Raw genomic sequence first — 16155 nt, 5'->3', positions numbered from 1 at the left:
CCACTGAAAAGCAGCTGTCAGGGCAGGTCAGCAGGAGATGAATGTGCCCATGAAGGCACCAAGCCCGTGCAGAGACACCTCGGGGTCCCTCTCCAGTTCCTGCAGTTGCACATCACCTTCTGGAGGGGCTCAGGCTGGAGCACTGCAGTGCTCACTCCGCGCCTGCTCCTCCTGCTCAGCCCAAGATCAAGAGCTCCACTGGCTCCCAGTAGGGAGCACGTGCCAGCCAAGGGCATCCTCCAGCACTGCTGGCCAAGCTACTCCAGTGCTCATCCTCAACATCAACCAGGCTTGTGGGGAACCAGGGGTGGGTTGGGAGAGAGTTGTAGATTACTGGGACTCCCATCCTTAAACTGTCTTTCCCTAAAATAACACTAAAATCTCACCTACTCACATCACCTCTTAATACCAGCAGCAGAAACAGGGTGCATAAAGCCTAGGCGAGAGGAGTGAGCCTGACAGACTCAGTGCACATCATCACAGGCCCCAGTGCCCACCAGAAACACTTGCCCAAAGCCATCTCTGATGTTGCCCTCTTCTGCTCTCCCTTCTTTTCCTGTTGCCACAAGCAGCAGTGGAAGACCTCAGCAGCATGTGGCAGGTTGGATGTAACATCCCCTGTCCAGTTTCCCTGGCTGCAGGGAGATGCCGCAAACATCAGCCTGTGCTCCACCACTCTTTGAGGGAGCAGTCTGAAAACACCCAACACATCCACAAGCCCAATGGGGGTCCTAAAGGAGAAAAAAGACTCAATCCACTGTGTAGCATATGTGGATATGAGTGACAGGCCACACCATTGAGGACTTCCTTGGTCATAGGATAAAGTAAGCCAGAGCAGCATTTGAGTTGAGGTTTATTTCTAAGAGGGGGAAATAAGTAGGATGGGTCCTGTTTCTTCCCCCTCATTTTGAAACCCTGCTGCTGGCTGGCTATCACCAGTAGGGCAAAACCAGGGAGGTGGCTTGTCATCAATCCCCCACTCCAAGTCAGACCATAATGTTGAGGTCAAAAAAATTACATAAGTGAAAAAATCTGGAAAGGAAGAAACTCTCACCCTCCACCCGGAGTCTGTCTGCACCATCCACCCCAAGCATTCACACCTCCCCAGGGTTTTCCATCATTAGCCACCACCCCACTCCAACCAAGTACCACCCACTGGAGATGGGACTGGTCTGCGGCTATCACCCACACTGGAGGTATCTGAGGGACAATCACCAAGGACAGCCCCAACCTGTCGCTGCTGCAGCCCCCAGGTGCTAGCAAGGTCTGTCTGTAGAGCACAAGTCACGCGTGACCCAGCCTGCAGCCCAGCTTGGGACTGGTGAAGACACATGCAAAGGCTTCCCCAGAGTCTGTATCCTTACTCTAAGCCCCTGCCAGCCCAGGGCCCAGCAGCCTGTCACACTGTCAGCTCTGGTCTCATCTCTGCCATCAATACGAGTTAGACACATCAAATCCTCTATGACTCTCAAGGGCTTCTTTTTCCTGTTTTTATTTGATGTGTGTGGATCACTGAACAGCATCAGATAATCTCCTGTCTTCCTGGTAACTCTACAGACCTATAATCAAGTGCATGTGGGTTTAAACTGAAGGTCATCCCACCTAGCCAAGCAGCTGAGGCAAAACCTCTCTCCCCAGCACCCCAAACCTCTCTCAAAGCATCTGCAAACTGATCCCCATGGTCACCCTGGTGCATGGGAAAAGGTAAGGAGGAGGATGGAGAGCTCCATCTCCCAGAAAGCCACAGGCATATTCTGCAGGGTGACCCACCTATGCAGAGACGGAGAAGGTCACCTGGATAAGTCCTTCCAGGCCCACATGATGATGCAGTGAGGGCAGCAAAGTCCCCCATTGGTGGTGATGAGTTCTAGATAAAGGTATCCTGCTCCTCGTCCTCCCTGGGGAGAGGGATATGCAACTTTGACTGGCCTTGGCTCAGTAAGGGCTCCATCTTGGGCACTGGTCTTCAGCCTGTGGTCCCCAGAGCTTGCAGGAGACCAAAGCAGTTCACAAGGACAAGCAAAGCTATGGTTGAGGAACAGCACTGGCAGAGAGGGCTGGGCATCTGTAGTACTTCCTAGACCCCAGGAAGAAAACCTTGGCCTGTAGCTCATCGGCAGAAGCTGCTGCTGCGATTGGGTCTCATGCATGCTGCAGCCCGTACCACTTGCACATGATCAGCTAGTACTTAAAAAGGCTTCGTTCACAGAGCCTAAAGTAAACTAAATCAGCCAGGAGAAAGAATTTAAGTAGAAAGCCATCCCAGTAATTGATTCCTCTCTGCAAATGTTTTACCAGCTGCCAACCCCTGACCCCTGTCCCCTGACACAGCCAAGCCAAAAGATTGCTCCATGGTTTCACCTTTGAAACACAAACTGTCTGGGATGGGAACAGAGCTCCACAGACCTTCTTTTATTACAACTGGGAGAAAAGCAACATCAACAGATCTGAGCAAAGCCAGCAGCCGTGGCAGCGCAGTCAGGGGAGTGGGAGGGAAAGACAAGGTGTGGCCACACTCACAAGGGTGCTGGGCACCAAGGCTTAGCTGCCGTGAAGGACCATGTGTAGGTTCCTAGTCCCCTACGGAAAACCATTCTAGTTAAGAAGCTGTTTGGGGTGCTGGGTAGGGGAGGAGAGTCTGAAGGATGGCACAGATCCCAGACACGCCAGCCAGGGGAAACCTCGGTGGTGCCATCGAGAAGGGGGGAGCGTTCAGTGGGTATTTCCACAATGGACTTAGGACAAAGCCAGACAACGTGGGCAGAGGATGCAGATAAAATGTTTGCTCTTCCATAAGAAGATATAACACACAGCTCACAGCTCAAGATAATATACACTTAAAACATGCTGAAGTCCCAGTTGACAAGCTGTCCACATGTCAAAGGGTGATCTCTGTCCCAGGAGAGACAGCAGTCTGCACCTGCCAATATACAAATGGGTAAAGAGCAGACTTGGGCAAGCACAGGCTAGTCAGGCAAAGACTGAACCAACATAAAATAAACGGACGGCTGCAACCAAACCAGATCACCAGGAAGCAAAGGAGACCAGCATAATTAATGTCAACCAACACATGTTTACAGCTGTCAGATTCTGTTGGCAAAAGTGATTTATTTCTGTGGGGATTGCAGGCTTGACTGATAAACAAACTAATCCCTACACCATTCATTTAAACTCAGAGAAGAACTTGGTACCGTTTCCCATTTTTAATCAAGAAACTACCACTCCATCAAAGGACAGTGGCACGTGTTTGCAGTCACTGTTAGCTGGCTCAGAACAAACCCACGACTGGGGGGGGGGTCCACGGCAGGGGACAAGATGTCCACCAGAGATCTGTGCGCCACAGCAATAAAACCATTGCCAAAATAAATCATCCACTTGTGCTACTGACAAGTCAGAGAACTTCCTGGTTTCACCTTAGAAAGTTCAAAAAAAAGTTCAAAAAAACCCCCAGGAATTAAGATTGGAAAATATGCCAGTGGAAGACTTTACAAGCTCTGTATATTTAGCGCATCAAAGAGAGAAGCAAGAGGTGACTCCCATAGCCAACAAGGTAAGCAAAGCTCGCTCCAAACTAGTGGCCAAAGGAATAATGTGTTTTCCTGGCTGTAAACAGGAGGAAGCCATGTCTTTTTAGTACCATATAGTGCACCCTGCCTTGGCTCCCCGTAGACTGGGGGCCAAGGTGCAGAGGGGCATGGCAGCCCATGCCAGGCAGCAGCTAAACTGATGGCCTCCCAAATCCTTCCTGGCATCACAGAGCCCATGCTGACCGCTGCTGCTTGAGATGTGCACTGTAGAGCAGTGTTTCACAAGCCCATGGAGGTGGGGAACGTCCTAGTACAGAGCCAGGGGAAGGGAAAAAGCTGATTGCTTTTTTTTTTTCCTGAAAGTTTGAGGATGCCTCTTCAAGACCAACTAAACAGAACAAATCCCAGTTTCCAAGTTAGGCAGAGTCAGAGTTTGGAGCCAGCCAGCTCATGCTCTGGTTCAGAGCAGGGTGCAAGGCAGCCAGGACAATGCTGGCATCACTCTCATTCATCCCTCCACTTGAACATCCTCCTCAGCTGGAGAAAGCACAAAACTGCCCCCACAGAAAGAGGCCAAGTTCAGCCAGTTACTTCTAGGGCTGCAGTGGGAGACACAGGCCAGCTCTACCTCGGATGCAACTTAGCCACCTCTCTGGCTGCCACAGGAGCCCAGGGGTCAGGAGATTCAAGCCCACCCACCTGGCAGTGCCCACTAGCACAGATCAGCACAGATCCAGAGACACACAGGTACACGCAGCCCACCGTGGAGAGTTCATTACACCCAAGCCAGAATAAACATTGCTTGAAATGGCAGGAGGTTACAGAGGAATAACCCACACCCAGAACTGTCAGAAAGGGTCCCCAGCAGGGAAGAGCTTTGCAGGAACTCCTCCACACCCAGGAGTCAGTACTGCTGGGTCTGACTGGTAGCTGTGCTGTGAGGCAGGAATGTACACCCTGGAACATTGGGGCATACCTACCTGGCAGCAGGGAGAAGCATCAGCAGGAGCTATTAAGGAAGGAATGCTTTCAAGGGACACTAAACCCCAGTCTATGCCTTAAATAATCCGTGCTTGGAGCAACAAGCTAGCAGGATCTCCTGGGCTTCTCCAAAGGCAATGCTAGCCAGCAAGACATTGCTGCTGCCAGCCTGCCATCCCAGGGGAAGGATATCCTCTTACCTTCTGGGGATGGCTGCAGCCATTTCCCCCCCATTTCCAAAAGCCATGGCTGCACCCAAAGAGTCATGGAAGTGCCAACTCCTGAGCCCCGTGAGAGCCAGGGGGGTGAGGAGGCATGCTGCAAGGGCAGCCTGACTGCAGCACCTCCTGCTCCATGTCAGACCATCTCCCTTCCATCCCTGAGACTCCACCATCCTATTAATTTTTTAAAATTGCCGTAAATTTCATTTTTAAACCTTCCTGTACTGCTGAAGCAGTAGCAGACTGGGAAGCTCAAAACCCAGGCTGCTGAAAGCCAGCACCACTGCACCCACACTGCTTGGGAAACTTGAGCCACGGCATCCCCAGTATCTTCAGCACAGCATCAGTGAGTCCAGAGGGAGCTATGCTCCCACTCCATGTCCACTAGCCTTCGGCTTCAGAGGCCCAATGTCCCCAACAGTTAACCTCAGGGGACATGGCGGGAAGGGTGCTGGAAGCTACCTGTGGTGGGCCTTCCTCCAGCTCTGCCCCAGACCTCCCCACAACCTCTCGCAGTCCTGCTCCCTCAGTCAGTCCTCAAACCCTCAGCTCCTTCACCCCACACCTCTCCTCCAGTCTCCTCCTCCCATTCCCCTCCGCTATTTTTCAACATCTCCAAAGCTTTCTCCACCCTTCCTCCCCACCCTCCACCCCTCTTCCCTGCCTCCTCCTCCCTCTCCATCCCCTGCTTTCCCACACCTCCTTCCTATGACTAGGCAGCCATGCCATTCTTCCTCCACTTCAGCTAATTCCCTGTCTCCACGGGAGCCTGCCAGTGTTTCATCTCTGCTGCTGAGCCCCCTTTCATGCCTCCTGGCTTCTGCCAGCCCACCCCCTTCCTCCCTGCTGTGGGGAGGGCAGCAGGGAGACCTGTGTGCTCGGCAGGCCTGACCCCTGGCTCTCATTAACAGCGCCCTTCTCAAAGCAGGCACAACGTGAAATAAATAAATAACACAAATCTCTGTCTCGCTGCTGTCTCGGGTTGCTTAAGGGAGCCGGGCGCCGGGGGTGGCATGAAGGATGCTATTTGGAGCTGTCTCCATGGCAACCCCCATTCCCACCACCGAGCGGGCACAGGTCACCTGTTTCCATGAAACTTTCCCCGCTCCCTTCCCATCCCTCCATCCAAGGAAGTGCCAGCACAGCCCCAGGGGTGCAGGCAGTCCAGCCACGGGAGAAGTGGCAGGGATGCTGCTGGTGTGGCTGCAAACAATCTCCAAAGCCCCCCACACCACGTCAGAGGAAGCCAGGGCCCCACGGAGCATCATGCAGGGACTGGCAGCATCCATTCCCCTCCGCCCTGTGCCGGCAAGGCAACCCATCGTCTCCCTGCTTGTGTCCCCACAGTCAGTCTAACACAGGCAGGGGGGCTGTGCTCTGCTGCAGGACTTGGGGAGGGAGCCAGGCACGCAACCTGACACACGTGCTGTTGGGACTGGGGCTGAGACCAAAATGGGTCTCCTCACTCCGTATGCAGCTCTGGGTGCTGCGTTTCTGTACAATTATTTATTTTAATCTGAAGTCGGCCACTCCCATTAAACGCTGCCAGGTGCTCCCAGAACAACCCATGGTTCCCTTTTTAGCTTTAACAACTCCATCTCTCATGCGACAGATGCGCTCGCCAGGACCTTTCCCCAAGTAAGGCAGCGTCAGCCCCGCGTCGCTGAGCTCTCCCACAGCCAACCTGATGCTCCCACCCGCACCGGCCCCCTCCCTGCACACCCACACGTCCGCCGCAGGGCTGGCAGCAGAGCCCGATACCCGCCGCACCAAAACAGCCAGCAGAGTTCCAGGAGGAGACACAGAGAGGATGAAGCAAGAAGAGGAGAAGGGGGAAGTGGTTCTGCTCTTCAGCAAGGGTTGAGGGCACAAACAGTGACAGTCTCACCCACCGCTGGCATTAACTTATCTTCTGCCGGTAACAGCAGGCAGCTCCCTAAGGCTGGGGTGGATAAAAGGGTCGGCAAAGAGCCCCCAGCTGAAGTTCTGGGGTTGGCACCCGGGCAGCCATCCTGCAGCACAGCGCAGGCTGGAGGGATTCGCACGGTTCCCCCACAGGGCTGGGAGTTTCGCCAGGAAAAGCAAGTTTATAAATAGTGTGTTTCAACACGAACAAACGAAAGCGACAGAACTTGACAGTCAGATAAGCCAGGGGCTGAGTGCTGGCCCCTCCCCAGCATCCTCCCCCTCCAGGAAGGACGGTCCCTTCCCTCCATCGCCCAGCTGGCAAGGACCATCCTCACTCTCTAGAAAGCCTGAATCTGGAGGTGTCTGCATCAGATGTGCTGCCTGGGAACACCCTTGCCGCAGCTGGTCTGGCAGCCAGAGCAAGGCAGCAGAGCTGGAATCAAAAAGACCAGAAGAAGGGGGGATGGCCACCTGCTTTGCCTGGGGGCAAGGGCAAACACAGCCCACAGCAGCTGCCTGCCCAGCCAGGGCCAAGGGCCACAAATTTCAACGTCTTGCTTGAAATCAAGTCTTCATAAGACCACAGGCCAGAAAGTTTCTAATTTCTCCTCCCACCCCCTGCAGAAGACAGCTGCCCCACTGGTGAGGCTGGCACTTGAAAGAGAAGTTTCATGGCATGATGCGTTACACCAAAGGGGCACATACCTGCCAGATCCTAACAATAAGCAAGGCACTCGAGGGGAAAACCAGCTTTTATCTCTGCATTAAGGAGAAGAGCAGCAAGTTGTCAGATGAGAACTTGCTTCTCGTAAACACAAAACAGCAGAAAAGACACCCCTGCGCCTACAGAGCAAATGGGAGGACATCTCTGCTGAGGAACTACCTGCCAGATTGCAAAAGGAGATGATCTTGATGGTAGTGCCCGAGGGAAGACATCAAGAGATGATGTGTCAGAGCAGGCCCATCAGCTGTCAGGGAGAGAAGCCTCTGACAGTCCACAAACACATGCAACACATACTTCATGCCATGCTTGCTTACCTTGATGTAGGTGTCAAGGGCTGGGTGGACACGGTTGACTGCTAGATGGATGGACAATGGCGTAGTGAACGGGAAGGACGCCATGACCACATGGCTTGGAGCAGGGAAGGAGAAGATCTTGAAGCCATACTTCTGGAACCGCTTGATCTGCTCTTCCGATGGCTTTGCATCTCCCTCGCTCAGGATTCGGCCTATGGCGAAGCGGCACTTCTCTGGAGACACCTGATCGAGGGGGACAGACAGATGGTGTCAGAAGAAGAGAGGCCAAAAGAAGAGAGAATAAGACTGGCCAAAATCTCAACCTGCTGAGCATGGAGGCAGCAGACCACCGTGAACCAGGTAAATGCAATAGCTCAGCATGATCAGGCACACCAGACCAGGTGCCCACTCCTAACCAAGACTGACCCAGGCCCAAACTGTCCACACTCGTCCCAGCCTAAGCTCACAGCCCAGCGGGGAAGGTACTGCTCCCCACCCTGGAAGGCAGAGGGACTTGCAGCAGAGAACTAAACCCCACCAGGGTGCTCATTCAAACCCACCCTAGGTGACAGCCACTGCAGAAAGTGTCTCTCCTGACACCCCCATCAGAGACCCAACTGTTGAGAAATGCTCACTGCTGTCCCCATCTCTAGGACATCCCTGAGACTCTGGCGAGGGCTAAAAAGGAATGTGACCACAACCTGCCCAGCTTGCCTCCATCCCACCCCCAAGGAGGTCACCCTGCAGGGGCATCTGCCCCCAGCAGCCACCTGGACACACAACCCACCATCACAGGCCACCAGTACTAAGCCAGAGAGAAATCCAGAGGTTGCTGCATCCCTCCTTAGCAGGCACACTCTATCCAGCACAGTTTTAGGGGTGTGGAAGCCAGGACACATGCAGTCACCAACCTGTTAGTAACAACACTAAGAGAAAAACATCCCCTTCCACCCTGGACCCCAACAACATGTAAAACATAAACCACGCTCTCTTTCCAGATTTGGGGATGCCTCCCGTTAAGACAGGAGGCTGCAGGTCTCCCAGCCCTGAAAGGAGGGTGCTCAAGGCTCTGCTCCCAGCACAGAAATGGCCCACAGGACTGCGGCCATCTCCACACCAAAGCTGACCCAGACCGTGGCTTTCATTTCTGTTTTTTAACAGAATACCACCTCTTGAGTTCTCGTTTAGCCATGGCACTAAGCAGGAACACGGCAGGGGCCAGGAGACCCCAGAAACTCCCTCCCAATACCACCTAAGGGTGCAACGTGCCCTCCTACTGCTGAGATCAAAGCTTAGCTCCCTCCTTTAACTCCAACCTTTGTCTGCCCTGAAAAAAGATATGCTTGAAGCAGGAACCAGCAGGCAGAGACAAGGATTCTTCCCCCAGGGCACAGTGACCTAAAGAAGGAGCCCAGGAAGAATATGGGGTACAGGAGGCACCATCTGAGTGTTCGTGCTTCCCTGCCACTGGCTCTCAAGTCTGCTGGATAATGAGATGATGTGGCAGCCAATAACCAGGAGCGGCAGATGCCTGAGTGTGGCCAACTTCTGCCAACCATCCTTCTAGTGAGGGCTGGAGAACCAAAGTCTCCAAACTCCAGCCACACAAGGCGGCAAAACTCACCAGGACCTGGCAGGACACCCGAGAGCAGCAGTGAGATGGACGGACACCCTCCAGGCACTGGTATCACAAAGTTCTCACGGAGATGACAGGAGGTAGAGAGAGGGTGCACACAAGGTCAGCGTATTACCACTTCCCATGCCTGTGCACCCTCAAGGAGATCTCTGCTCTGCACTCCCCCATCTCAGCCCTAACTGCCTGTGTTAAAGCTCAGCAACATCTCCTCCTGAAGCATAACTACCCCACACATCACTGCTTGCCCTCCCTTTCCCTTAAACACCCTTTACTGTTGCACGGCAGGACCATCCCGGAGGGGAAACACAAGCAGATGTAAATAGGAAGAAAACAGACTGTCAGAAGCAGCCGCAGCCATCAGGCTGGGGACTGTGTGCCTGACGGCTCGCTCTTGCCCTCCTGTGCTGCAAGGGGGAGCTGCAGACAGGGCTGTGCCGAGCATCACTGCTTTGGGGCAGGGAAGAAACAGATCCAGCCCAAAGACAGCAAGAGGCACCAGTAAAAGGCATCACGGGGAAAGGCCCAGATGAAGCAAGGAGATATGGGAAATCAAGATAAAATTCCTCTAAACAGGCAATCTCCATTTATGTCCTGAGCAAAGCAACACCACTTGGGCCAGGCACGTTTGCTTCCTCCCTTAACTTTCTTTTTCATCGTGTACAGCCCCACAGGCACTTTCTCAAGGGCAGCAGCAAGGCAAATTTGCCTCCTCCCTTGCCTGTCAAAGCCCATCTCAAGGGAAGGAAGGCAATACTGCCGTTAAAACCAGCCTTTCCCTAATAAATTTGTCCTTTCAGGTTGGGCAGGTGCTCATCAAAACCTCTGCTCCATCAAGCGTCCTGACAGAATAGTTTTCAAAATTATTAGTGAACCTATTCAACAGCTTTGCCAATGGGAGCAAAACCCATTTCTGCATTCAAAGAGCATTTTGGCCTCATCCATCCAACACTTGCGCACAGGCTGGTTGCTGAGCACACAAACATGTGGACTGCAGGCAAAAGGCCTTAGCACGTGCCTACAGCTAAACGTGAGCAGAAGTGCTTGGCTGGAGCTGAGCACAAACCCGCCTGCCACATCCAGTCCTTGCTGAGGAGCTATTTTTGTTCCTTCCAGAGGTGGAAGAAGGAGGGAGAAGTCCTCTGGGCTGCTAAATATTAAATAAAAATGAAAAAAAAAAAAAAGTGCAAATTAATATTAATCTTGTCCATTAAAACATAAAACATTGCTGGCAGGAGCTCAGCAGCGCTCGGGGAGCATCCTTGTGTGAATGCAGGAGAGCCAGGAGCCAGCAGGGAGCCCTGAGGATGCTAATGACAGTGTGCACCCCAAGGCCTAGCATGACCCCAAAGCATCCCACATGCTCCAGGCCATGGGGCTCCCCCCATCGCCACTCCCGGCTAAGAGCTGGCACACAGCCGCTGCTCTCCAGCTCTGGTATCCCCCGTCCTCTTTCCTAGCAAGAGCCTCCTTTGGCCATGAGTCCACCAGCACAGCAAATACCACAGCAGCCAGTCATCAGCCCCTTCCTGCTGCAGTACTGGGGGCACCAAAGCCTCCAGGAGCCAGAAGCCAAGAGCACGGCTTGAAGTGGCTGTCTGGACAGAGCCCACTGGCACTCAGCCAGGGACGCTGTGGGACACAGCAAGCATGTTCTGCTGTCTGATGACAAAAGGTCTATTTTTGGTGACAAGTCAACATCCGCAGTGGGTGGCCAGCTCTGGGTGGACTGGCCTTTGCCAGAGGGTGCTTCACTGAGGTCAGAAGAGCACTGAGAATGAGGAGGAAGTCATCTCTTCCTCTCAGAAAAAAGGTAGCCTGGGTGAGCAACTCCACCCCCCTGGACCTCCAGGCACAAGGAGCCAGCAGCACACACCATCTCCCACACCATCATGGCTACAGAGGGTACAAGCACACGGGGGCACCCCAGGGGATACTGGGATGCTCGGCACCTGAGCCAGCATGCCAGGCACAGGCGTTGCAGCACCCAGCCAAGTGACCCAGTCAAAACTAGCCACGTCTTCACCTGTCTGGAGGCAAGGCAGCCCTCTGCCCATCCCACCCAAGGACATCTTTGCTCCCAGCACACCGCCTGGCCTGGCCTGGCCACTGGTAAGACACGGATCTCCACAGGAGCCAATTCAGGAGCCACAGATCAGCCCATGGAAGGTCCACCAGCACGCCGGCTGCTCCAGCAGACCCAGGTTTGATGGTGCACTCACAAGTGTCAGGTGAGAGGAGGGTCCCACTGCTGTGCAGAGCCCCAGGCACCACAGCTATGTCCTGCACAGCCCTGCTGTGCCCCAGTCACCACAGCGCCTGTGGAGGCAGGAGCCTCAGGCCAATGTCACCTGCTCAATGTCATGAGCAAAGGCAGCCCTTCCAGAGAAGGGCAAGGTCTGCAGGGCTGCCCGCCAAGCCTTTGAGAGCAAGTTAGGCTCCCGTCACAAAAGCCAACTGCACAGCCTCCAGAGCCTGGGATGCCTGGTCGCAGATGCATTATAGGCTTTGTTGGTCCCTGAGAACTTCCAGCACCCTCCAGGCTTGCTCCATACATGCAGCTCCCAGAGCCCCTGCCATGCCCATCCTGAGCACCACCTGCCCTGCAGGCTCCCAAAGGGAGGCAATTCCCCTGCCCAGTGTCACCACCAGGGTCTCCCAGCCTGACCCACAGACCTGGGGCCATACAGCCTCCAAAACATATAGAGATCCACATGAACTCACTACCATTCACCGTGGACTGTAGGTCTCCACAACCTCCTGCCCCATGCAAGGAGCTCCCCTCAGCTTGCACACCAGCTGACAACACTCACAACCCACACCAGATCAGTGGCCAGTCCACAAGCAAGTAGAGAACTCACCTGTCAGGGACGGAAAAAAGACTTTCAGATCCAGTAGCATGTTCCAGTCCAGACTGGGCACCAGCTGGGCCACCAAGCAGAGGCCCAGTGTGCCTTGACCACAGCAGGCCAAAACCTGTCTCCACCAGCTGAGTCCTGAATCCAGAGAAATCTCCCCCACTCACACCAAAAATGGGCCTCCTTGGTCACCAGATGCCATTCAGCCATGCTGACAGAGGAGGTCTTCCCCTCCTGAGAGACCCCATTGCAAAAGGAGAAACAGCTGACTTCCAAAACCCTGGATGGTCACTGGAGACCCAGAGACAAGTTCTGCAGTCCCACTGCCTGTTCCAACCACTGGGGTAAGGGCAGAGATGTGACAGATGCAGGACGAGAAGAGAGACACAGGACCAGAAAGAGGAGGCAACCATCCTGCATGAACAGCCCAACCTTCTGGGGTCATGTAGGAGACACTCCTTCCCAACCTTGCCTGGTGCTGCCAGGGAAAGCACTCCCTGTGCCAGTTACAGCAGGAGCCACCACAAATATCCTTATCGGTATCTGCGAGCCTCAGAAGTATAAGCTTTCACTAGCCCACACTTTGGCAAACAGAGAGGCAAGGCACAGTGCCCAAGCATAAGGTCTGCAGGGCAACCACAGGCATGTCCACCACATCACAGCCCAAGCAGGGCAGCACCAAGCATGGATGCTGAACCCTTCTGATAGCATCAGCTGCCCCGCTTCACCCCCAGAGACACCGGGAGAAGCAGCAGCAGCACCATGGTTCTCAACTCTAGATGAGGACCTCGACACAAGGACACAAATTAGTGGCAGAGGAGTTGGCCATTGTGACCACATGGGCCCTAGCACACCAGGGACTCCCCAAGGCTCCCATCCCTCACCCACTCCAAACATGGCACATCTTGCAGACAGAAGTGTCCAAGCACATCTAGTCAAACCCTGCCTCTGCCCAGATCACACCAGGAGCAAGGGGACATCCTCTTCGCCACCATCCTCCCCAAGCCAGGATGAGGCAGCGTCTCTCCTCTGCCTCCCGTGATCCAGAAGCAAAAACTGGAAGGTAAAGATAAGACACCTCGCCACAGAATACAAAGACACAAGGTGGCTGAGCGCACCAGGCTGCACCAAGTACAGTCAAGCTCAGTACTTTCTTGCCTCTGATGTCCTCCAGTCACAGTCCACTCAGCGCAATGTTTTCATGGTCAAGTCTAAGCAGGTCCAATACTTGGGAGCCCCACCTTGCAAGCAATGAAACAGGGTTCCTAAAACAAAACAAGTCACCCCCAGAGCAGAAGCACTGGGTGAGAACCAGCAGCACAAGCACTGTGTCCCGTGCCAGCCCCCAGCACATGTGCCCAAGCACACACACAGCTGCTGGCCACCCTGCTGTCCCTCCCCCCCACGGCATTCCTCCACGGTCACACTAGCTACTGCAGAATTACTGGGGAGCCAGGCTGTCTGCCACAGACAAATGCCCATATGCCATTATTCAGAGACCCCAGTGCCACCTAGCATCAGCAGCCAGGCTCCTCATCCCCCAGCAAGTTGATGCACTTTTGCTTGCTCCTTGTCCTTCTTCGTACCCAACAGATTAGCTCTGGCTGGCAGCCATCAGGCTGGGCTTTCTGCTCACCTCTCAGACTGAAGAGCATCATGGAGTAACAGTTTCATCAGACAGGAGCCCTCAGCACGCATCACCTGAGGTTTCAGTAAGAACTCTCAGGGGATGAAAGGACTACAGGGAAGCTCAGAAACACATGAGAGCACTAGAAGCAAGAGAAGGAGTACAGATGAGGAGAGAGAAAGCTGAAGAGACCATCTGCTTTCAACTACAGAGCTGCAAGTCCAGAAAGAGCCTGGGCTGCAATTCTTGCAGCCAGGATATGTGCCAAGGCATGTCCACGAACACTGGCCTCTGCTCCATAACCAGATCCATTATTCTGCTGATAACTTGTTCAGCAGGAGTTATCAGATGATAGCAAGCTTTGCTCGCCCAACACCTTCCAGACAGGGTTATCCAAGAAACCACCTGCTTTCAGGAACCCTTCCCCACAGAGCATCCTCTGCAGATCTGGGAGACCTTATGGACCCCAGTGCTCATCTGAAGAGGATGAGCTGCAAGTGCTTGAAATGCAGTCAGGGAACATCCTGAGCTGGGAACCCAGGTGCTGACCATGCAAGCGTGCCAGCCCCACTGGGCACACCTTACCGTGTGAGGGTTGTCATAGTAGATGCCGATGGAGCAGAGCTTTGAGGAGATGCTGCAGCCATCCGTGAAGAGCTGCCCGGATTCACCATACGGGCCTACCCTGAACTTGTAGGCCAGCGTGATGTTGCTGACAGGCGGGGAGCCGGCACTCACAACCACCTCCGTGAAGAGCCCCGAGTAGACAACGAAACCAAAGACAGTCAGCAGCAGCAGCGTGACCAGCGCCGCGATCAGCCCGAGGAGAACCCAGTCAGACATGATGGATACTTGGTGCTCCATGCTTCTTGATGCACTAGCAGCAGAGGCAAGAAGAAAAAGGAGGGGAGTTAAGCTAGCACTCAGACAAGCACAGCCACTTCCAATTCCTCTTATGTGTGAAGCTTAAAAGACAGTGGAAACACCCCAGAAACCTCCTGTATATTAGTCCCATGTTGCATCAGCCTGTTCCAATTGGTCACAAGGTACAAATTATACTGCTTCAGTGCCTCTTGGGAATGAGGTGGTTATGGAGCAGGGGCAGAGAGACACTGTCCTCATCTCCCCAGAACCAGCCACACTGCTCATGTTCAGCCTTGCATACAGGAGAGACTGAAGACCAGTCCAGCAGCCCACATCACCCAACAGATACACGGCACTGGCCTAAGGATCAGGGGACCATAACCAAATAATTTATCATTTATAGATACCAAATGCAACACTGTGACCAGGGCAGCCCCTTTCTCAAAAAGTCTGGAAGTCCAGGCCTTTAAGAACCCAAACAAAGACCACACCAGTTCAGAGCCAAGCCCTGCATCCAGATACAAGAACCCAGAGAGGCTCGGAGAAAGGTGATGACATAGCTAGAAAAAGCATCCCCAACACACTCGGATGGAATTAATTACTGGTATTTCTTTTCAATGGCTTTTTTTTAACCTAAGAGTTTTTATAACTCCAATGAAGGCTTCCTGTTTTGTTTGGCATCTTTTTTCTCTCATGCTGACTGTGGGACACAACAGCCTGGTGAACGCCTCCTGCTCATTTTCACCCACCAAGTGCAACCACTCCGGGGAGTTGCAACCCAAACCACTGCAGGAGAGTTGTTTGTGTTTTATTCTCCCTTGAAACATAGCTCTGCTCACAAGGACTGGCTGTAACGCTCCCCTGAGACTTTCATGTTTGAAAGCAAAGGTTGAAGTAAACAATTCACCTTTACCTCCCTGTTATTAACACACTTTGCTCAAAAAAAAGTCGTTCACAGTGACTGCTGCTTGCTCAGCTTTATGGCAAGAGAAAAGCCACATCCTGGTAGGAACTGTGGGCGGCTCCGCTCTGCTTGACACCAGCTAGCAGGGGTACAACAAAACGAAGCCCTGCAGAGCCGGCACCACCGGCTGTGCTCTTGGTGCCGCGGTAGCGCAGGCTGGGCACCATCTCGTACCACGGCCCCACTCACCTGAAAAACCAGCTCAGCCCAGAAACGGCTCACGACATCTGATCCACAGGGGTGCAGGATCCGCGGTGCTGCAGCAGGAAAAAATAAGTATCATTGCTTCCTTTCAAAGTCACGAGGTGAAAAGCAAAACAGTCGGGGCAGAGCACCCGAAAGGCGCCTGGTGGCCTCGGACCTGCTGCCCCGAGGAGGGGCGTCCCGAGCAGCGCCCGCTCCTGCAGGGCCTGGCAGGCCGAGATTTCTTCCCAAAGCTCCAGCTGAGCACACAGGTGCTGAGAAACACTGGAACTGGAAAGGAGCGGTGAAGGCAGACAATGTCCCGCAGCTGCCACTGCTGGCGCGTCCCACCCCGTTCCCCACCTCCCCGGG

The 16155-nt window shown here is 53.8% G+C and overlaps 1 protein-coding gene across 2 annotated transcripts in view; it reads right to left on the bottom strand.

The window, feature by feature from the left end:
• The window catches only part of TEX264 (testis expressed 264), a 42062-nt gene extending 26205 nt beyond the window's left edge, over nt 1-15857 (bottom strand). Inside the window, exons 1-4 of one of the 2 annotated variants that reach the window (XM_026857185.1) lie at nt 15790-15857; nt 14358-14649; nt 10354-10437; nt 7676-7897 (exon numbers count right to left, since the gene is read on the bottom strand). In XM_026857185.1, coding sequence (XP_026712986.1) covers nt 7676-7897; nt 10354-10437; nt 14358-14636 — 585 coding nt within the window. In that variant the 5' untranslated portion in view covers nt 14637-14649; nt 15790-15857. The remainder of the gene's footprint in view (nt 1-7675; nt 7898-10353; nt 10438-14357; nt 14650-15789) is intronic. The other variant, XM_026857186.1, reaches the window with a different exon arrangement.
• Nucleotides 15858-16155: the final 298 nt, after the last annotated feature.

The sequence above is a fragment of the Athene cunicularia genome, assembly GCF_003259725.1.
Source record: "Athene cunicularia isolate RWA chromosome 12 unlocalized genomic scaffold, athCun1 chr12_part1, whole genome shotgun sequence".
In the NCBI taxonomy this organism is placed as follows: Eukaryota; Metazoa; Chordata; class Aves; order Strigiformes; family Strigidae; genus Athene; species Athene cunicularia.
The sequence above is the reverse complement of the archived record's forward strand: the minus strand, read 5'-3'. Positions and strand labels throughout refer to the sequence as shown.